Genomic DNA, 23,780 nt, shown 5'->3' on the forward strand with positions numbered 1-23,780 from the left:
TTTTCTTGATAAATCTTAGATTTAGTTAATAAGGATTGGCTGTAAATATGTATTTGGGTGAGATCTGAAATATTCATTGACCTGGTGGGCAATAAGTTTGATTTCTTGGGATTGGTAGAACTTTCTATATGATGAATAAGGTTTTTAGTAACCCCTAACGGTTTTAGTAACCCCTGTTTAGGTGGGAGCCAAAGGTTGGATTGCTTTAAAGGGACTGTATTTTAGCTTCTTGGTAACCTGCATGGTATTACTGAGTTTTTTGTTATTTGCTTGGTGAATCTAATTATATAATAAACCACCAGTTTTGGGGATTGTCTGCCCTGTTCCTTGCAGTTTGCCCTGAATAAGCATTCTCGGTGTGGGCCCCGAGGCACCATGGTCACAGCTGGTTTTTACTTCAGAAAGTGCATTGTAAACTTCTTTTAGTGATTCATTTGCTGCCACCTTGGGCTGATGCACTAAATTAAACACTACAGGCCATAATCTTTTCTTTGATTACTCAGAGCACAGTTAGGGTGAATAGCCTAAGTTGCATGCGGGGGATGCACAGAGAAGAAAAACAGCTGCACCAATATTCCCTACACTGCAAAGCCATTTGTGCATAGACACTAATGCGGAGATTATGTTGGAGCCCACTTGTGCACAGCTGAGGGGGCATAGCCGGGGAGAGTGGGGTAGGTATTAGGGAGACTGCTTTTCATATTTTACAGTGATTATCCGTTTCTAGATACATTTTTTTCTTTTTTTTTCTCTTTCTCTTAGGGCTTCTCTACCTGCAATTCAAACTATGGGGGTGTGAATAGCAGTGTATACCAAAGTGCTGCACTTTAACTCCTCCAAGTGCAAACTAAAAGGTTCCCAGTTATCACTAATGTAATCCTGTTGAAAAGGAATACACTAGGAATCTTTGTCCACATGGGGAGTTACAGAATTGCACTTCCGGTGTGTACTGCTATTCACACCCCTGTGGTGTGCAGGACAGTGTAGACATATCCTTAGCCCCCTGCTTTTTCACACTCTCCTCAGTAGTTTTTAGTTCTCATTTGCTTGTTCTCCTGATACTTTACTTTTCTTTTTTTCCATTATTCATTTTCTTCTTCCTACAGTACACACTCTACATTTCCAATATAATTTTTTTCTTTCACATGAGGATCTATTTCAACATCCTATTCTTTTAGCCCATCACGTTCTCCCTCTCTCTTCTCTTTTATGTGGAATTTTTCTTCACACTTTTTTCTTCCATAGCCACATTTTTAACTAAGAATTTTTTCTTTTGTTCTTAAATCTGTGATTGTCACCTGCCTAATTGCTTTTTTTCTGTGAATCTTTTTAAACATATTAGTGTAGATTTCCTCCTTTCTCTCTTGTGCAATATTTTTTATTTTCCACTTCATTTTTATGGGTAGATTTTCTCTTAATTTATTCTTTCTTTCGTTCTATTACTGGTCCCTGATGATAGTGATGGACCATTGCAATTAGACTTATTCCACACACTGCTGCCTTCTGTGACAAACTGACAACACTTTTTACAGAGGTTCTTATCTGTTGACTGGCATTAGAAAAAATCAACCAATAGGTAAGAATTTCTGTGAAGTGTGATATTGGCCTTCACTATTGAGAGGTAGTGTATGCAATAAAACTTAGCTCAGAAATCAGCTGATGTGTTTGTCTAAATTTGGTGTTGCCACATGAAAAAATTCATGCATTGTTATTACGAGCTGAATATATCCAAAATTGCCTATATCCAATCTTTTATTGCTACACTTTTATTGTTATTCCTTTTAAATGTAATATTTCCATTAACTGATAAGTGGCTAGGCCAAGATTTTGCCAGCAAACTGCTTTTCCCTGAAGGAGATAGGCAATTGCTGTTAGTGAACTGGCATAAAGTCACTATGAATTTTTCAGAATTTACTACTGTCTGCTGACATTTTCCTCTGTAATAGGCAAGCATTTAATCAAAGTTTATTGGCACTCTTTTCTGAGATTTAAATGGGACATAAAATTTTATGATATGCAGAGTATTTTAGAAGACTGTTTCATTATTTTCAGTGGAAAATTTGAAGTGATACAAGGATAACTATTGATGGAGAACTGGTAATTGTCATTAAAATATGCAACATTTTTTGCAGGAGTCATTTTCCTTTTTTCCAGGTACAGCTGAAAAACTGTAAAGGGTGAAATTGCCTCCAATGGAGAGGGCCAGCACACAGCCAGGCACCACTATAAGCAGGAATGGGGTTCAATTTTATGACTTTTCCAGGGTGCCAGTTAAATGTTGAAGCTGAAATCTAACAAATTAGATTTGCCAATTTGATAAGTGTTATAGCTCACATTGGAATGGAACTTACTTAGGAAAAACCCTTTTACAGAGCCCAGGGAGTGTTGGCTTACTATTTTAAATGCTAGTTTCTTAGCGTAACTTTTACCCTGGACAGTATGTCTCAAACCAGGATGCTTGGTGCTCTTAACCATTCAAAACATTTATTAATTCACCCAGAACCACCTAATTGTACAACAGTTCTTCAGTCAAGTGTAGATCTAGTGAACATTCTAGGAACGTACTGAACACAAAATACATGTGAATTCATGTAAGCAATTAACATAGACCAGTCTTGGAGCCCAGCAACTACACCAAGAATCCTTATTACATTTCATTATCACCACCAGTTATCAATTCTTTAGTGCTTCTAATACATTTAGCACACTTCCAGTACTTCTCCAAAGAGTAAGGATGTATGTATCTTAAAGATACTTCTAGGAGCTTGGTCCCTGCTATTTGAATGGTTTGGTATGAAAGGGACAAATTTTAAATATCAAAAGCAATTGCTTAAAAGTATTAGATCTCTTAGGCCAATTTTTTTGGACTTACAAAGGAGAACATGCTTATAGCGTTAGTTAAAATCCAAACTGTAGTTACTTGAGGACTCATTAAAAAGACTGTAGACTCAATAAGATAACTTTCATTTGTTTGTATTGAAGGATAGAAAGAGAAATATAATCTTTGACATGATATCTCACTGCTGCTGCTTAGTCCTGTTAACCTGGGAGAAGGGGGAGAGCTGTTCATCAATGTTATCTGTGTGTCCAATAGCACTTCTAGATTCTGAAGTTTATTTGTATGTTCAGTCAACTCTAAGATCCACACAGTGACACTTTCCAAATTACTCTCAGCTTTCAGTTTTCTTAGGCCTTGTCTACACTACGGGGGGAGATGGATCTAAGTTACGCAATTTCAGCTATGTGAACAATGTAGCTGAATTTGCCGTACTTAAATCTACTTACCGCAGGGTTCACACTACACTATGTTAATGGGAGACCCTCTCCTGTCAACTCAACTTGCACTTCTTGTTCAGATGGAGTACAGGAGTTGATGGGAGAACGATCTATGGTCAATTTAAAATTACTTAGACAAGTTAGATATCTTCAAATCACCAGGGACTGATGAAGTACATCCTAGAATACTCAAGGAGCTGACTGAGGAGATATTGGAGCCATTAGCAATTATCTTTGAAAAGTCATGGAAGACAGGAGACATTCCAGAAGACTGGAAAGGGGCAAATATAGTGCCCATCTATAAAAAGGGAAATAAGGACAACCCGGGGAATTACAGACCAGTCAGCTTAATTTCTGTACCCTGAAAGAGAATGAAGCAAATAATTAAGCAATCAATTTGCAAACACCTAGAAGATAATGAGGTGATAAGTAACAGTCAGCATGGATTTGTCAAGAACAAATTGTGTCAAACCAACCTGATAGCTTTCTTTGACAGAGTAACAAGCCTTGTGGATAGGGGGTGTGACAAAGTTCCTGCGCTACCTTGGTGGGTCTTGCGCTTATTGGCGGATTTGCTCACCTTGGAGCTTCACGGCAGCCCTCAGCTTGGCCGTTTTTCTGAACCCACAGTCCAGGTCGACTCCTCCTGTGTCTGACCAGGAGTTGGGAGGATTTGGAGGGAACCCGGGCCTGCCCTCTACTCCAGGTTCCAGCCCAGGGCCCTGTGGAATTCAGCTGTTTAGAGTGCCTCCTGGAATAGCTGTGTGACAGCTACAACTCCCTGGGCTACTTCCCCATGGCCTCCTCCCAACACCTTCTTCATCCTCACCATAGGACCTTCCTCCTGGTGTCTGATAATGCTTGTACACCTCAGTCCTCCAACAGTCTGCGTTCTCACTTTCAGCTCCCAGTGCCTCTTGCTCCCAGCTCCTCACATGCACACCACAAACTGAAGTGAGCTCCTTTTTAAAACCTGATGAGCCTGCCTTAATTGATTCTAGCAGCTTCTTGATTGGCTGCAGGTGTTCTAATCAGCCTGTCTTAATTGTCTCCAGAAGGTTCCTTATTGTTCTGGAACCTTCCCTGTTACCTTACCCAGGGAAAAGGGACCTACTTATCCTGGGGCTAATATATCTGCCTTCTATTACTCTCCTATAGCCATCTGGCCCGACCCTGTCACAGGGGGAAGAGGTAGATGTTCTATATCTTGACTTTAGTAAGGCTTTTGATACTGTCTCCATGCCGATTAGGCCTCAACTGGAGTATTGTGTCCAGTTCTGGGTGCCACATTTCAGGAAAGATATAGACAAATTGGAGAAAGTCCAGAGAAGAGCAACAAAAATATTTAAAGGTCTAGAAAACATGACCTGTGAGGGAAGTTTGAAAAAAAAATGGGTTTGTTTAGTCTGGAAAAGAGAAGACTGAGAGGGAACATAACAGTTTTCAAGTACATAAAAGGTTGTTACAGGGAGGAGGGAGGAAAAATGTTGTTCTTAACCTCTGAGGACAGGACAAGAAGCAATTGGCTTAAATTGCAGCAAAGGCGGTTTAGGTTGGACATTAGGAAAAATTTCCTAACTGGCAGAGTAGTTAAGCACTGGAATAAAATTGCCGAGGGAGGTTAAGGAATCTTCATCACTGGGGATTTTTAAGAGTAGGTTGGACAAACACCTGTCAGGGATGGTCTAGATAATACTCACTCCTGCCATGAGTGCAGGGGACTGGACTAGATGACCTCTCAAGGTCCCTTCCAGTTCTATGATTCTATGATTTAGTGGGTCTTCACTTGACCCACTAAATCGACCACCAATGAACCGATTGCCGCACATTGATCCCCCAGTAAGTGTAGAGAAGCCCCATGTTTCTCTGCTACTTCTGTTGATATCCAGTAGATGGTGTAGGTATACAACAAATTTCTTCAATCTGTTTCTTATCGGAAGGTTTTTATGTTTGATTCATTTCCAAAATTGTTTTTCAGTATTAGCCCAGATATGAATTGGAATTGCCCCTCTTTTAAGTAATTTCTTTTAATATTCCAAATTTATGACCTGTTAGGTGTCTATCTTTCAATATTCTTTTTACTTTTGGTGCCATACAATTTATATAGTGTCTAGAGTGTAACAATTCTTTAGAGAGAAACCAAACATCTGTGATAGTTCCTACTCTGCACATTCTCTCATTTTACTAGAGAGATTAGATATCTAGTACCTTCTCTTCACATCTTTCAGGGCTTGTCCTGGGATATGCAACATTACATTGGAGGAACAAAGCAGATTATTCATATATAGAAAATTGTATTTCTGGTTCATAAGGCAGACAAATATACAGTTTCTAATTTGGGATGAAAAATCTATATTGGGCATCTTGGGGTATCAGGGAGTTTGATTTCTGGAACTTTTAGCTTTCTGAGTCATCAGCAAGCTGTTCCTAGCGGTTTAAACTTAAATTTTTCATAGTCATTTCTGGCTCTTTTCTGATGTATAGGAGACAAAAGAGCACTTAGCACAGGAAAAGGGGCAGTTATTCTTGTCTGTCGCCCAGTAGGGGTTCTCCTTTGCTAGACTGAGAGAGAGAAATTTTATCTGCATGTAAATTATGGGAGTCTGTGGTTTAATGGACTAACAATAATTGGAAGACTTCTTATCAATCAAAATTATGTACTTCAACTTTATTGATGTTCCCCAGGCGAGATGTCACATCTGTAGTGATGGTATGTGCATTTGATTCTCATTGTCTTTGACTCTGAGAGGAAGCTCAAATTTTAGAATATGCATTGGGGTAATTGTTGGTGTTCTTAGTTGCAACAGATAGGCAGAAAGGGCAGAAAGAGAACTGTAGTTGTTATCAATATATTTCCAAGGCATATTTGACAGTTATAGCGCTTACACCATTTATGTGTAACTGGAACCTTATTTTAAGAAGAGATGGTCAGTAATATTTTATTAAAATGACTTTTTGATGGAAAATGCAGTTTTTGCAGAATCTGAATTTCCACTGAAATATTTTAATTTTGCCATAAAAATTAATTTTTCCATCAAGGAAATAAAAATGAAATATTTCATTTCAGGTTGATTCAACACTAAGCTGCATCTCCTTGTTGTTGCAATAGTGCCTTATGGGAGCTGTGCATTGGGTGCTTCGTGCCCTTGCTCTCCCCTGTGGGTCTAGCTCCTAGACCAGACTACATTTGGACACATGTGCATCATGGGAGATGTGGTCTGGCCAGAGATCTAGCCCATAGGAAAAATGAGGACATAAAAATGGTCCATCTAGCCCAGTATCCTGCCTTCTGACAGTGGCCAGTGCCAGATGCTTCCGAGGGAATGAACAGAACAGGGATGTACCAGAACTACAACTTCCAGGAGGTATTGCAGCACCATAGGCAGATACCATTGAATGTTGAACTGACTCAGAATGAAACTTTTCAATTCCGTTCAACAAACTGAAACAAATGTTTTGATTTGGGAATGTCAAAATATTTAGTTTTAACCAAAAATGTCAAAACAAAATATTTAGACATTTCAGAACTGAAATTTATGGGAACTTTTCACTCTGTGTAAAATGTTGATATTTCAGATGGGAAAAAAATTAAAATATCAATTTCTTGTACGATGTAGATTCAGATTTCCACTTAGCTCTAATTTTGAGTTATACATAAATCGTGTATAGTTAGGCATGGCAGAATTTGTTTTTTTAAAATAATTTCAACTAATAATATCAATGTTATTTTTAAGCATTTTTTTAAATTATTTGATTTAAATTTTCACAGTTGTGCAAAATTATAAGCCTTTTTCAATTTTTATTGATTTAAAAATTTCACAGTTGAAGGAAATTGTAGGAGGGTCAGACAATGGGGGAAGGGTCATGTAATAATTATTTAATGACAGGTAGACATTGAGATTCAAAAAGTTAAAATTTTATAACCATTAAAACACAAATTGTCAAATCACATATCAAAATTTCCGAAGCAAATACCCTTAAATCAAATGTTATGTGTCAAGCAGCATTTTCTTACTTTGCCTATCTGTATATTTTTATTATTATCGTTGAAAATATTTTTTCACCTGTTTGTATGTATACAGTAAAATCACTCACATTTAACAATAACAATCAAATCTTTCCAAGCCTATGTATTGTTCCTGTGCTACACCTCTATGCTGGGAATAGTTTCACCTACAATTAATAGAAATGGGCTCAAGCTGAAAAATTTACATCCAGAATTGGATTTCCCTAGATTTCAGGAGTGTTTATTCAGTTCTGTAATGACACTGAGCTCTGAAAACAGTGGCCAGATGCTTTTGTAATGCACATTTTCCATCTGTGGTTTTGACGTTAGGCAATCCTTAAGTTTTGTTTCAGATTATTGGACCCTGAATTTAGGAAACTGGAACTGATTGCCTGTTATAGTTGTCTTTAGAAAGATAAGATATAGTATTTTGATAGATTATAGCATATTTATATAGCTCTGATCACCTAGTATTTAGGTGCTGTTCTTTTGTAATAGCATGCAAAACATTATAATCCTCTTTTTCAGGATCTCAGATATTTGTACCACATATCTCACACATTTCTACCAGATATCTGCACCACAAACGGAATAAATATGCATTTCACCCTTTTGCAGCAGGTCTTCTTGAGGCTGGTGTAACGTTTAAACCCATTGTAAACCCTCAGAATTGGGAAAAAGAAAAAATCATTGCCCAGACCAAATGCTACCAACTACATACTATATATCTGTAAATTGCAGAGAAAATCCGCTTCAAAGAGTTTAAACATCATTTCTTGGGACTAATTCTGGGCTGTCTGCCATGCCAAATAAAAGCAAGAGACCTTTTGTTAAATTGATCAGGTATTTGGGATTTCAAGAGAGCAAATGAAGGGAGTGATAAGAGTAGTAGGTTAGATTAAATGGAACCTGGATCCAATCCAGGCCAACTAAAGGGCCCCAATTAACCAAAGGGTTCCCCCCACAAAAGTGTCCATGTCCCTTTTCCCCTATCTGATTCTGTTGCATAAACATCAGCTTTTTAAAACAATATATATTTTTGTGGCTCTATTTACTAATGAGCCATAATTTATCTTTACACAAACATCACAGCAGTTGGCATATGGTAAACATGGGTCCAGTCTGCAAACTCTGGGCAATTACTGCATCCAAGGGAAATCATGACACTTGGAGTCGTCTTTTCAGATGTAGCCTATTGTAGTTTTTCATGGAAAATAAAAAATGGCCATTATATATTTTTTCTTTATATGCTATCTTTCTCAGAATCTATTTTGCGAACAGTCTAAGAAGTGGACACAGCGAATATGACTATAAAGCTAATCAGTTAATGAAATGTTATTTAGTGGCAAAGTCATCTATCAAACCATTGAAATCTGCCTCTTTCTGCTGAAGCGGGGGAGCCATGAACTTGCACTCAAGGTGCTGCTGCTGTCACTGTATTTGGCTGGAGTCAGACGTAGTAGTCAGGGTGAAGAATTGGAGAGGTGGTTGTGTTCCTGGCTCTCTCTCTCATCCAGTATGTATGGCACATCATAGCTGTTTCCCTCATGAATTCAGAATTAATGAGTACAAGCGCCCTCCTCCAAGCTGGGAGCAGAATCCTGCCATAACTCATCCCTGATAAGAGCAGTGCCATGATCTGAGTGAAGCTGCACATACTCTCAACAGGCCTGAGCTGAAGTCAATAGAAAGACTTCCATGGATTTCAGTGGGCTTAGCAGAGGTGTATTACCGTTTTGTGGGGCCCTGGGCCAGCGCAAGTGGGGACCCCTCCCCACCTCTTCTGCCTGCAGCCTCCCCTCCCCTGGCACTCCTACTGGGGAGCAAGGTTGGGGTGGAAGAAGCTCCCCTTCCCCGGCAGGAGTGCCAGATGGGCGGATTGGGTCAGGGAGTGGGGGCGCCCATTTTTCCGGAGCCCCCTAATTGACCAGGGCCCCTGGGCGTGGTGGCCCAGTGGCTAGGATCAGGCTGTCTATGACCTTATGCAAGATACCTCAATTCTTGTGCCACAATGTACCCCTTGGAAAATTGAGAAAAAAACAGGACCCCACTTACCGCCACGTTCTGAATCAAGAAGATTAAGTCTTGTTTAAACAGTTTTAGTTGGTCTGGAAACATTTTAGACAGACCGTACAAGGGAGAACAGCACAGATGCTTTCAAAGGCAAGGAGGGTTCAAGCACAGAAACAAAAACCAACACTTTTTGATCTGAGGCCCAGCATCTCCATCCAGCATCGGCAGCCCTAGGAGCACCACACACAAGCCTCAAGTCCACTATGTAATGCAGATAACTCCCTGCCCTGTGAGAGGAGAAACCCAGCTAGTCCATTCCAGCTCACAAACCTGTCACTATTTGAATGCTTTCTTCCTATGAATATAAATAAGAGAGGATAGATGTTTACTGCTCACCTCACCTCTAAATTATGTAATCCTCTAGAATTATAGCACCAATGACGTCTTAAAATCCAGACTCACCTGGATGTACACATGTGTGTTACTCCTGCGGAGGCAAGCTGTCAAAATGTTAGTAAGGACGTGGGTATCAAAATGACTTAGGGAGAGAAGTATATAATTGAAGTGTCGTTTAAGGTATTGGTTTTTTCCACCTTGGGTATCGGCATGATGTTAGCATCCAGACCAAGGGTGATAAAATGGACACTTTGGAGGGAATGATTAAACATAGTCTATAGGTGGAGAGAAAAGAACTTGCCAAAAGTGATGTACAAATACTCCTATATTCAACAGGACCAGAGGCTTTCTTTCAGAGAGGTTTTTGGATTTGATTTTATTATTCAGCAGGCTAGAATAATAGCGTGATCAGGGATGTCAAGTCTGAGGGAGAGGACAAAAATAAAATATTTTATACATCTCTCCTAATATGTCTGCTAGATTCTCTCTTACTTCTCATAATATCCTTAGAAAATTTTATTTGTACCTTAAGGGCTACGAGTCTGTCCTTACTGAGGGATGTGAATGCATGTGCTACTGTGGTGCTATTGACAGCTTTAAGCAATCTCACTACTAGCCCTACCTGTCTTATTTACTCACTGGTACATGTGCTGTCTTGCAAAAGCAATAGAGATTTCTACCCTCTTAGTTATAATTGCATCCTCAGCTGCCTTGTGAGAGACACAACTCCCATACTGTGTGAAGTGGGGAAAAGCTAGCTTTCTTTTGCAGCTGGCATTCTAAATTTTAATTTTTCTCTACTTCTAATTAGGCATAGATACTCCTTTGTGTTTTTCCTAGATTCATATGAGGTAAAGAAACATAAAAGGAAAGGTTTGCAATTATCCTAAGGGTGAAAGATGTAACAGTCAGAGTGAGATTGTTACTCATAAAGAGCTGGAGTTGAGCTTTAAAGAATTCAGATATGAGAGTGATTCAACAAAGTTACCAAATCTTCCTGCCTGCCTACATATTTTGTATACACAGCCGTATCCATTCATATCATTAAACAGGAGGGTCAGGAAATTTTTTACAGGGGAATGATTCAACAAAGCTAACCACATTTATTTTGAATCCATTTACAGTTATAGTTTGTGAGATAAAATTCCATCAAGAACAAAATCATGTCTGCAGAAAGGTATATTTCAGTGTTATATGGAATGTTGGAGACGCTTATATGGTTGGTGTAACAAAGTTATAAATAAAATTATTAGGAAATTCTGCTCCATTATTTTTTAAATTAAGCTATTCATTTATTTTACCTTGCTTTAGAAAAAAAAACAATAGATCTAACAACAATTGGTAAATAGATGCATATTGAAAAGGGGATTTGTGGTAGTCTTAATGTAGACTTTTATGATCCAGGTGCTTTGCATCAGACCAGGAGTATAAAGTAGCTGGAAATCCAGCTTAACTGGCTACCTCGGGATCCTCTTTGTGTCATCCCTCATTGTGATAAACTGTTCATAGATTCATCGATATTTAGGTCAGAAGGGACCATTATGATCACCTAGTCTGACCTCCTGCACAACGCAGGCCAAAGAATTTCATGCACCACTCCTGCAAAAAACCTCTCACCTATGTCTGTGCTATTGAAGTCCTTAAGGACTTCAAGGAGCAGAGAATCCTCCAGCAAGTGACCCGTGCCCCATGCTATAGAGGAAGGCGAAAAACCTCCAGGGCCTCTTCCAATCTGCCCTGGAGGAAAATTCCTTCCTGACCCCAAATATGGCAATCAGCTAAACCCTGAGCATATGGGAAAGATTCGTCAGCCAGATACTACAGAAAATTCTTTCCTGGGTAACTCAGATCCCACCCTATCTAATATCCCATCACAGGCCATTGGGCCTATTTACCATGAATATTTAATTACCAAAACCATGTTATCTGAGCATACCATCTCCTCCATAAACTTATCGAGTTTAATCTTAAAGCCAGATAGATCTTTTGCCCCACTGCTTCCCTTGGAAGGCTGTTCCAAAACTTCACTCCTCTGATGGTTAGAAACCTTTGTCTAATTTCTAGTCGAAATTTCCTGGTGGCCAGTTTATATCCATTTGTTCTTGTGTCCACATTGGTATTGAGCTTAAATAATTCCTCTCCCTCTCCAGTATTTATCCCTCTGATATATTTATAGAGAGCAATCATATCTCCCCTCAGCCTTCTTTTAGTTAGGCTAAACAAGCCAAGCTCCTTGAGTCTCCTTTCATAAGACAGGTTTTCCATTCCTCGGATCATCCTAGTAGCCCTTCTCTGTACCTGTTCCAGTTTGAATTCATCCTTCTTAAACAGGGGAGACCAGAACTGCACACAGTATTCCAGGTGAGGTCTCACCAGTGCCTTGTATAAGGGTACTAAAACCTCCTTATCCCTACTGGAAATACCTCTCTTGATGCATCCCAAGACCGCATTAGCTTTTTTCACGGCCATATCACGTTGGCGGCTCATAGTCATCCTATGATCAACCAATACTCCAAGGTCCTTCTCCTCCTCCGTTACTTCTAATTGATGTGTCCCCAGCTTATAACTAAAATTCTTGTTATTAATCCCTAAATGCATGACCTTACACTTCTCACTATTAAATTTCATCCTATTACTATTACTCCAGTTTACAAGGTCATCCAGATCCTCCTGTAGGATATCCCTGTCCTTCTCTAAATTGGCAATACCTCCCACCTTTTTATCATCCGCAGACTTTATTAGCACACTCCCACTTTTTGTGCCGAGGTCAATAATAAAAAGATTAAATAAGATTGTAACAGCTGTACTCCACCCCCACACTTTCTCTGATGTAGGAGGCATTCTGGAAAGAAAGGAGGTGTGGCTAGAGTGTCATCATGCTCCTGCTATACCCAGCTGTCAGGCCAAGGGAAACTGGGCATTAATGACCCTGGAAAGCCCCAGGATTTGGGGAAAGGGGCATAAAAGTGGCCTAGAACTACCTTTAATCCACTCTCTTGATTTGCACTGAGCTTAAATGGACCAGGCAATCTGCCCCTCGACTCGTATTCCTAGGGAAATCTCGCATTATTACCCTAAATTCACTTCTGTTTTAGAGACTTGCTATTATTTCATTTTGTTCTTAATTGTAATTTTTTACATCAGAAATGCTATTGCTTGATAGTGAGGTTATGAAAATCTTTGTTCAAGAAATAAATTAACTGAACATAATGCCGTGTTTCCTTCTCCACTATGTTTTCATTGTGTGCTTTGTTTGGGGTTTCTAATCACATACTTTCATGGCCTGTGTGTTTTACGTTTTGGGTGAAATCCTAGCCCCACTGAAGAATATGGCAAAACTATTGTTGAATTTAATGAGGTCATGATTTCACCCTTAGCCTTAATAGTACAGTGCTCTGAGCCCTCCTCTTCTTGGTTTTCAAACCTCTCCATAAACTTCCTCTGCCTACCATCTCTGGCCTCAACCTTCTGCTCTCTCACCCATGTCCTCTCACTCTCATTCCTCCAGTGTTTTCTTTACATTGCTCTGCCTGCCTCCTGCCACAGGGATTACAAGCTTGACATTGCTATCAGGGGTCCCTCATTTGTTCATGTTCCCTTGGAGTCACTGGTGCAGTCTCTCTCCTCTCCTATGTGAGCTCTAGCAGCTCTGTTTGCTTAGGCTATGTCTACACTAGCACTTTTGTCGGTAAAACTTAAGTCATTCAGGATTGTGGAAAAAAGCACCTCCTGACCGACATAAGTTACACCGACAGAAGAGCTGGTGTGGACAGAGCTATGTCAGTGGGAGACACTCTCCTGCCACTCATTGGGGGTGGTTTAATTATGCCAGTGGGAAAGCTCTCTCCCATCAGCCTAGGGCGGCTACACAGGAGACCTTACAGTGGTGCAGCTGCATTGATACAGCTGTGCTGCTGTAAGGTTTCTAATGTAGACATAGCCTATGTCTCTTAAGGTCTAAGTGAGAAGTACTCCAGGAATTTGGCACTCCACTCATTCTGCCTAGGCTCCCGCAGAGCTAGTAAAACTTTAGCTCACTGGTTTGTGTGAGCAAGAAAGGGGCATGTACAATTTGCATTGCTGGATACAAATCCTATAGCTGCAGAATTCTGGTAAATGTGGGGCCTTGGTAATAACTGATTTCTGTTGTTCCATCTGAAGGTTATTCATTTCGTTCCCTCATGATTGCCGTCTCCTAGATTTTTACAAATATAAAAGGCTTAGTTATTAGCAGTGTTCTCAGTTCCCGTGAAGCCGGCCTAAGCTTGTAGATCAAATATCAGACTTAAAACAAATTTTTGTTTTGTTTTTTCAAAGTGTAGCTATGTCAAATGCTTTTAGTGCTTTCTTTTCAAGCCTGAAATCCTGCTCAACAGTATTTTGCATACTGTTCTATACACGTATACACATTTTAAGACTTGTCTACACTTAAAACTCTGCAGCAGTGCTGCTGTAGCATTTCAGTGAAGACGTTACCTATGCTGATGGCAGGGGTTCTCCCATTGATGGAGGTACATCACCAGACGTGATAGCTAGGTCAATGGGAGAATTCTCCTGTCAAGCTAGCCCTGTGAACACCGGGGGTTACATTGGTTTAACTGCGTTGCTCAGGGGTTTGGATTTTTCATATCGCTGAGCAAAGGAGTTATACCAGCCTAATTTCTAAGTGTAGATCAGGCCTGATTGTATATGCAATGTAGAACACATTTGTTGAAAATGATCCCAAACTCACCCCACTTTTTTATGCTTAATTTTGTCTTGTTTGTTTCAGGTGAAGAGGTATCACATACCCTTTGCTCAGAGCTTCCCCATCCTGAAACAATGGTTTGTGAAGTACCGTGTGCAATGGACTGTGTCGTTAATGACTGGTCAGAATGGTCATCTTGTTCTCACTCATGTTCCAGTAAAAATGCAGAGGGGAAACAAAGCAGAACTAAATCTATCTTGGCACTGCCAGGAGAGGGTGAGTAGTACTGCATTTCGATAAGACCCAAACACCAATATTATAGTAATAATTAAGAATACCTCACACGTAGATGAATCTTTGCACTTACAAAGGTCTGTGCAAAGATTAATTAATCTGTGTGTTGCTAGATCATACCCATTGCCAATATAACTATGTTTCAATGAAAGATATTTAATAAATTTTATTCTGTGAATTATTTGATTTTAAGGGGCAGGTTCTCAGCTAGTGGAAATTGTCATAACTCTATTGATTTCAAAAGAGTTATCACAGTTTGCACCAGGTGAGGATCTGCCACCCCTAAAAGAAATTACGTGCGCGCACACACAAATAAAATAAATGTATGGCACAAACTCTCAATACCTATGTTACTGTATAGAAGCATATTAGTTCTAGAAGAGAACAGAAATATGTGTAAAATCAGATACTTTTAAAGCAAAAACATGTAATGTAGATTGGACGCATAAAATGTGCTCCTGGTTCTTTAATTTCAGACAAGAATATGTAAATAGCTTTATAGCTGTGTCCCTTTCTCTGGATCTTCATAGACACATGCATTAGGCATGTGTGTCTGGCTTACAGTAACATACCTGGTGAACTACATTATGGTGGTTCTTCTACTGGCACAGTTTTGTACAAAGGCTTCTTCTCAAGCACATAGTTCATTCAACTTCTTGGTTTTAGCATGTGCAGACCTGTGTTCAGGATTGGGCCATTGCTGTTCTCTATGCAACAGAAATTCAGAAAATACCAATATCATTTTTAAAATGGTCTGTATCCTATCTGATGCTGGCAATCCCATCAGATATGACAGACTAAGAAGTGCTGGGTCAGCATTTGGATGTCAGATCTCTAAGGCCTTGTCTATGTTTTAAAAAATAACCTTTATTGTCAGCAATGTGTGCGGCTAACCTGGTGCTTAACCATACTTTCCCCACAAGTAAAGAACAAATTCAGTTAAACACCATTTAGAAATCGTCATTAAAACCACAGGTTGTGTTTGTGTGTCAGCTTAAGCTTGCAAGCGCTTCCTCATGTGAGTTATCTTTATTCACATAAATGGCCCCATTAAAGTTTGTAAAGAACGTTGGGATGAAAACCGCTATATAAGTTTTGACAGAGTGGTAACTGCTATTAAGAAAGACTAAAAGGTGGCAAATAATTAAAATAAAAAATTAAAGTAAGCTGCATATTTTCCATGAAGGTAGCAATATGTTCTGAAATGCAAACAAGATAGATGCAGAATTTCAAAAGCAAAATAAAAATCAGAATTGTTAATTTGAAAGAAAATACATGTGCAAATATGCACACTCTATAATCTCAAGACTATGTGATCTGAAAACTTAAAATAGAAGTGAAATGCTTTGAACTGAAAACTTTGAATTTCTCAAAAGGAAATAAAACATGAATAACAATCAAAAGCCTCTGAACATTCTGAACAATGAATAAAACAGCCTGCTGTACAACACTAGGAAAAGATAAATACTGCTTTCTATCAGGATAAAAAGGGAGAAAAGGACTTTAGTGAGACAAGGTGGGAGAGGTAATATCTTTTATTGGACCAACATCTGTTGGCAAGAGAGACAAGCTTTCAAGCTTATACAGAGCTTTCCTTCATGTCTGAGAAATGTACTCAGCGGGTGTATTTCCACAGCAAAGAAAAACCCACGGCTGGCCCATGCCAGCTGACTCAGGCTCAAGGGGCTCAGGCTGCGAGGCTGTTCCACTGAATTTCATCTGCCATTTTGTTGCCCAGTCACCTGCGTTTGTGAGATCCCTTTGTAATGCTTTGCAATCTGCTTTGGACTTAACTATCCTGAGAAATTTTGTATTGTCTGCAAACTTTGTCACCTCACTGTTTATGCCTTGTCTAGGTAATTTATAAATATGTTGAACAGCCCTGGTCCTAGTACAGACCCTTGGGGGATCCCGCTATTTACCTCTCTCCATTTATTCCTACCCTTTGTTTCCTATCTTTTAACCAGTTACTGCTCCATGAGAGCACCTTCCCTCTTATCCCACTGACAGCTTACTTTGCTTAAGAGCCTTTGGTGAAGGATCTTGTCAAAAGTTTTCTGAAAGTCCAAGTACATTATATCCACTAGATCACCCTTGTCCACATGCTTGTTGTTCCCCTCAAAGAATTAGCAAAATGCTGAGGCATGATTTCCCTTTACAAAAACTGTGTTGACTCTTCTCCAACAAATCATGTTAATCAGAATTATCAGATACATAGTTCTTCACTATAGTTTCAACCAATTTGCCTGGTATTGAAGGTATGCTTACCTGCCTGTAATTGCCAGGATTGCCTCTGGAGCCTTTTTAAAAAATTGGCGTCACATTAGCTATCCTCCAGTCATCTGGTAAAGAAGCTGATATAAGAAATAGGTTACACAACACGTTTAGAACTTCTGTAATTTCATATTTGAGTTTCTTCAAGAACTCTTGGGTGAATACCATCTGGTCCTGGAGACTTATTGCTGTTTAATTTATCAATATGTTCCAAAACCACCTCTACTGACACTTCAATCCAGGACAGTTCCTCAGATTTGTCACCTAAAAAGAATGGTTCAGGTGTGTGAATCTCCCTCACATCTTCTGCAATGAAGACCAATGCAAAGAATTCATTTGGCTTCTTCACAACAGCCTAGTCTTCCTGGAATGCTCCTTTAGCACCTTGATAGACCAGTGGCCGTACTGATTGTTTGGCAGGCTACTTAAAAAATGTTTTTACTTTCAGAGTTTGTGTCTTTTACTATTGTTCTTCAAATTCTTTTTTGGCCTGCTTAATTCTATTTTTACACTTGACTTGCCAGAGTTTATGCTCCTCAGGAGGATTTGATTTCTAATTCTTAAAGGATGCCTTTTTACCTCTAAATGCCACTTTCACTATGTCAGTTAGGCCTGGTGGCATTTTTTGGTCCTCTTACTATTTTTTAAAATTTTTGATGTATATTTAATTTGAGCCTCTATTATGGTGTTTTTTTCAAAAGTTTCCATGCAGCTTGCAGGCATTTCAGTCTTGTGACTGTTCCTTTTAATTTCATTTTAGCTGGTTTCCTTATTTTTGTGTCATTCCCCTTTTTGAAGTTAAATGCTACTGTAGTAGGTTTCTTTGGTATTTCTGGCCCCCACCCTCCAAGATGTTAAATTTAATTATATTACGGTCTCTATTACTAAATGATTCAGCTATATTCACATCTTGGACAAGATCCTGTGCTCCACTTAGGACTTAATCTAGAATTGTCTGTCCCCTTGGGGGTTTCAGGACTACCTGCTCCAAGAAGCAGTGATTAATAGTGTCTAGAAATTTTATCTCTGCATCCTGTTTGAGTTTTCTGTTTGTATAGCCTCTCTAATCTCATGGAGCATCTTGCGATCACCTCGGGCTCTGGTGGGTGTCAGTTCTTCAAAACCCGCTACTGGGTTTTCCCCATGGTTACAAGTTCATAACTGTCAGATTCCGATCTGGAACAATCAAGAATATTTCAGTGTTTCCTTTGTATATTTTGGACCTTTGATCTTGGCCTCATGTAACAGGCGATCGGCAGTCAATGGCCTACTCCTCCGGGTGGAGCTTCAAAAGGCTGAGATTTTGCATAACTGGGGGTAGTAAATTTGCGTTCATCCCTCCTGGATATTCCCCAGGAAAACAACTTGACATTTGTTTGTTCTGAAAGTCCATTCTTGTCTAGCACATTGTTCAATATAGTCCTTTGAAGCCCCCTTCCCGAACGCCGATCCCACATCTGTCCCATCTCTCACCTTGAGAGGGTACATATAATCCTGGTCCATAATAATACATAAACCATTCATTTAATACAATAGACATCAAAGATACTTAAACGTAATTCAATAAGGTCTCTGTGACATACCAGGGCACAGTCCCGACTAATGGGGGGCTATGTCACACCTGCCCTGCAACCTTGGATGCCTTGCAATGCCTTGCTGTGGCAGCTCCCACCTGGGCTGCTCACAAACAGCCTTCCATCATGCAATCCATGCCCTCAGTGTCTGTGTGTAAATGCAGCCTTCCAGCTATACCCTGGCTCTCACCAGCCTTAGTTGTACCACAGAGGACCCCAACACAACCCCAATCCTGGATCTTCCCCCAGAAATGTATATCCTGTACTGCCCAGCTCTCTCTTGGGCAGTACAAATATATTAAGTCCGTTATTTATTTAAGGGAATAATATGCCATTTTATTATTTTAAATAGAGTACCCTGACACTCCAACTTAAACACACTGGATTAGCTAAAACAGTACAACAACTTTATTAACTACAAAGAGAGATTTTAAATGAGTATAAGTAATGAGGCATAAAGTCAAAAATGGTTACAAGAAAAATAAAGATAAAACATTTAGTAATATCTATTTACAAAAGTCTTAATTGCAAAGCAAACTTTCTCACCACATGCTCCAGCAGATTGCTGACCAAACTCTCGGGATAGGATCCATTCCCTAGAGTCAAGTGGCTGTTTCCTTTTGTCTTCTCAGGTGCAGAGTGAGGTGGGTAGGGAGAGGGGTGTCTTGGGGGCTCTACCCCCTTCATTTTATAGTCCTGTCCCCCCTTTGAGAAGCATTTCCAGTGAGGGAATATGACAGACACTTTAATGAAGAAAGGAAATTCCATGCTGTTTCTTTGCTAAAATGTAGACTTTTGTCCCTGCCCCCTTTCTTTTCAAAGAATGGCCACTTCGCAGGTAATGGTCCATCAGCCTTGTTGACACCTGGCTGAGGCATATGCTTGCCCTTTGTCTCTGAGGAATTTGTTTAGCCACTCCCCAGACTTATCTGGGAAACACACTTCAGTCGTGATTTCAGTTTATGTTCATAGCTTTACATATTATGTTGCTATATGCATTTTTTCCATGATATTATTGATCAGAGAGTTATGAGTTTTTTAAAATTATACCTCACCAGGCATACCTTTGTACAAATGTTCTTATAATAGTGTGGTGGTGTGAACACGGGTGTATTCTGTCACGGTCTCCCAAGGATATGGCAGGAATTGCTGTATCTGTCACAGAGTGAACGTATAGTTTTTTGAAAACCAGGGTGATGCTGGCATTTAAATGGAATCAATTAGTCTATGAATAGTAATAGCAGCGTGGGAAATTGGAAATCTACTTCACACATTTCAGTTTCCATTGTTTGTTCCTCAGAATTCAGTTTTGTGCAAGGCTCATTTAATGGGATGCAGTATTTTGGAAGGCTGTTACTATTGCCATAAATGTCAAAAACCAACCAACCAACCATTTTCTTTCTTTCTTTCTTTCTTTCTTTCTTTCTTTCTTTCTTTCTTTCTTTCTTTCTTTCTTTCTTTCTTTCTTTCTTTCTTTCTCATAAAACAAACTTTATATTTCCACATGTAGTATCCACAATGTTCTCTTGATTAATTGGTTTACAAATATAAATATATTATTCTTTTCACTACTTTCAGGTGGGAAACCCTGTCCTCCACACCGGGCCCTACAGGAGTATCGCTTATGTAATGATCATATTTGCACACAGCTCTATTGGGAAACATCTCCATGGGGTCCTTGTTCTGAAGACACTTTGGTAACTGCCCTCAATGCTACCATTAGCTGGAATGGAGAAGCTACTTGTGGAGTGGGCATGCAAACAAGGAAGGTCTTTTGTGTGAAGAATAATTTTGGCCAGGTTACAAATAAAAGGTATTGGAGAAAGAGGTTCTTGCAGATGCAGCTTTGACTGCATTGCTGGAGTCATTATTTGTAGTTACAGTACATTAAAAATGCAAATATTTAAGTGTGTTTTGGGAAAATTGAAGCTATGAAGGTATTTTTATTGCTAGTTTAATTTTCCAGCTGCCGAGAAAGGATCCTTTTATATAACAAAAAATGTATGGATAAACCAGTTTTTTTTGTAAATGTGGTAGTCGGTGGGTCACAAAACAGGTTTTTTTCAGTGGCTGAAAAATTTTGCAATGGCTAATCTATGATTCTTGTTCTGACTTTTGCAAATATTTTTGCTGCTAGGAAGTTGTGATGAAAATACAACCTGGAATTGAACATAACAGTTACCAACCTATTTTTAGCAAAGTCCTTTTAATAAAAGAGGTAACAGTTTACATGTTTGCACTTGGAAGAGTTGATTTGTATTGCTATTTCAATAAGTACACTAAAACCATTTATTTAGCACTGTGTATATTCTGATCTTCTACTTTGTTTTACTAACCCAGGAAATGAGATGCACAGATAATTTTCCCAATATAAAAAAAAATCAAGCCATTGATCATTACTTGCAGCCTCATTTTAAATCTTGTTGTATATCTCAAAACAATCATACTAAATATGGGCAGACTGTGGTCACTTCAATAAAGTTAATTAAAATTCTTGAGATTAATGAAATTAATTGAGCAAAGAAAAGAATGTCTGGTGCCCACTAATATACTGTAAATTTATCACCATTAAGTTATATCATTTGTAATGCCATATAATGTGTAAAATAATTATTTGTCCCCATCCTCTGCATACTAGCCAAGCAGAAATGGAGCTGAAATGAGAAAGTAAACACTTGGGTAGAATCGGAGGATGTATCTAGGACTAACAGATGAGGAAAGAGAGAGTTTTTACAGAGAAAATACTTGGGTTGTAGTATGAGAGAAATGGAAAATTATAGCATGCACTGGGATCTTCAGAATTCAGCACTCCTGCATTTTAAGGCTTCAGTGGAAATGTTTTGTTCAAATGTAATTGTATAGTTACATTGTGAATTGTAATGGAATGAATTGTATCAGAAAATGTGGAAGCCACTGAGCCACTAGGGAGGATCCAATTGGGATGATTTTGTTCCTCTTTACTGTGTTTTACAATGGCAACCCCCTTCACTCCCCCTTCTCCCCAAATAATTAAATTAAAGAAGCAAAACCAAACCTCTCTGAAGTCTCTCAAAAGCAATTTCTTAATTAAAGAAAGGACTTCCAGTATTTCAGAAGGAAAGAAGTAACTAGTGGAACTCCAAAAATGTTAGAAAAGTGTAAAAGAGAGATGATAAGAGATCATAATAGCCTGGTGTTTCCAGAGAGGAAAAGAATAGTACTTTATTAAACGTTTTGACTTTGAGCCATGATCCTGCAATGAGCGCCACATGTTTGGACCTCTTTACCTGTGTGGGAGCTCTTTAAGGGCTTAGGGCTCCTGGCAGTAAAATGGTAAGTTTTGATTCCATAATGATAGGAATATAACAGAATAATTGTTAGTTTTTAATTTATTTTACAGTATATAATTATTTATTAAAATTGACTAACAAGTTAGGTTTTAACTTAAATCTACTGTAGCAGTAGTAAACTAGCCACGTGACTTCAGGAAGAGGATTAATTTATCCAAAGAAATAATCTTTGTGTTAGCACACTGAATTTTTTACTTCATGCTTCTCTCCCTTCTCCCCCCACAATTATTGAAGAAATGGAAGCTGAAACTTAACACACCACCTTATGAAACTGAAAGCCACTGAAAAGGGGGTATAAAAAAGAATACTGAATAAAAATTGATTGCAGTGGCTTATATACTGTATCTAGATTAATGAAAGGGAAAAAAATCACTGCACACTGAGAATTCAGCAGGACAGTGGGGTGGGAGGAGGTATTTTTTCATATTCTCTGTGTATAAATAAAGTCTGCTGCAGTTTCCACGGCATGCATCCGATGAAGTGAGCTGTAGCTCACGAAAGCTCATGCTCAAATAAATTGGTTAGTCTCTAAGGTGCCACAAGTACTCCTTTTCTTTTTTTCTTCCCTCTTGAATATTCATGGTCATTGAATTAATGCATTTCATGGTATCTCTTTTTTGAAAACCTTGTTTGATACTTTTAAGCATTAGAAAAATGTATTAGTTCAGTTAGCTGAATTATGGTTTTCAGATTTATTTTTGTTTCTAATATCCTTTAGTGGTACAGTAATATACATATAGATAGATATTTAGTTATTGGTTGGATGTGTTCAGATAGGTGATGAGTATTTCTCAAGCAGTCTTTCTACTTGGAAATTAATAAAGATTGTGAAAGGCTAATTCTGTTTTTATTCTCCCACTTAGAACAGCTGATGTTCCTGATCACAGAGAACTGCCCCTTTCCCCTGCTGCCCATGATTCAAACATAGAGCTTCTTGCATCCGATTTTTTTCATTAGAATATGTATTTCATTTTTAAATTAGGAGTCTGAAATTGACTGCAAAATCACAAAGATCTATTTACTGTAGTGTACTGAGAAAATTAGACACAGATTCCCATAAAGATATAGGCCTAGATCCTGGGTTATGCCTGAAGAGTGCTATGTGCAGGTCAGGAGGGGGATTGCAAATGAAGCTTTAAGCCATCTTTGAACTTTCCCAAAGCAAAGGTTGGTGAATGCTGGGCCAAATCCTACGTACAATTTAGAGTAGCCTGAAGGCCAATTGTAAGTTGTGCTAGCTGCACACAGACCTCAAGGGCTGTTCTGGGAGCCAGCGGTGGCTGGGGTGTAATATCAGGCCTAGTATGAACAGAAATAAGCTTAGAAACAAGCTAGATGGTGAACCTGGAGGATTTTCAAGATGTAAAGAACTGAATTGCTGTACTTGTTGGCTATGCATTATGGAGTTCAACCACAGCCATGTGCATCCTTCTTTTATTGCTTAGCTGATCATATTCCTGAGAGTGAGTGTGTGTGTGTATGTGTGTATATATTAATTAATTTTAGGGACTCTCATATGTTGTATTTACAATTGTATTGATAGGTGTCCAGATTCCCTCCGACCTGAAACTGTGCGTCCATGTCTGCTCCCGTGTAAAAAAGATTGTGTTGTTACCCCTTTCAGTGAGTGGACACACTGCCCTACGACATGCCAACATGGTAAGATCCTGAAAATGAGAATACATAAGATTTTAAGCAAACCTGTTCACCTCAGCCCACCCAGGCAATGGTTTTCAAGACAAATAAAGTTTCACAGGTCTTTGTGTTTACAGTATGTCTTACCTTGAATAAATGAGTCCATGAGAAAGCAAATGGGTAAGTTTTGTCTCCAACTTTTATGCATGGTCAGATAAATAATTGTACCCTTAATCCCCAGTGATTATTAAACTACAGAATGGCCAGCGCATCAGAGGCCTCTCTATACTAATAAA

The 23,780-nt window shown here is 39.0% G+C and overlaps 1 protein-coding gene across 3 annotated transcripts in view; it reads left to right on the forward strand.

The window, feature by feature from the left end:
* Positions 1-23,780, forward strand: part of THSD7B (thrombospondin type 1 domain containing 7B) — a 511,640-nt gene that overhangs the window by 269,078 nt on the left and 218,782 nt on the right. For all 3 annotated transcript variants that reach the window (XM_084643355.1, XM_084643354.1, XM_084643356.1), the window contains 3 exons: positions 14,463-14,654; positions 20,099-20,333; positions 23,393-23,508. In XM_084643355.1, coding sequence (XP_084499481.1) covers positions 14,463-14,654; positions 20,099-20,333; positions 23,393-23,508 — 543 coding nt within the window. The remainder of the gene's footprint in view (positions 1-14,462; positions 14,655-20,098; positions 20,334-23,392; positions 23,509-23,780) is intronic.

This window comes from Lepidochelys olivacea (assembly GCF_965140295.1).
Source record: "Lepidochelys olivacea isolate rLepOli2 genome assembly, chromosome: 11".
Classification (NCBI taxonomy): Eukaryota; Metazoa; Chordata; order Testudines; family Cheloniidae; genus Lepidochelys; species Lepidochelys olivacea.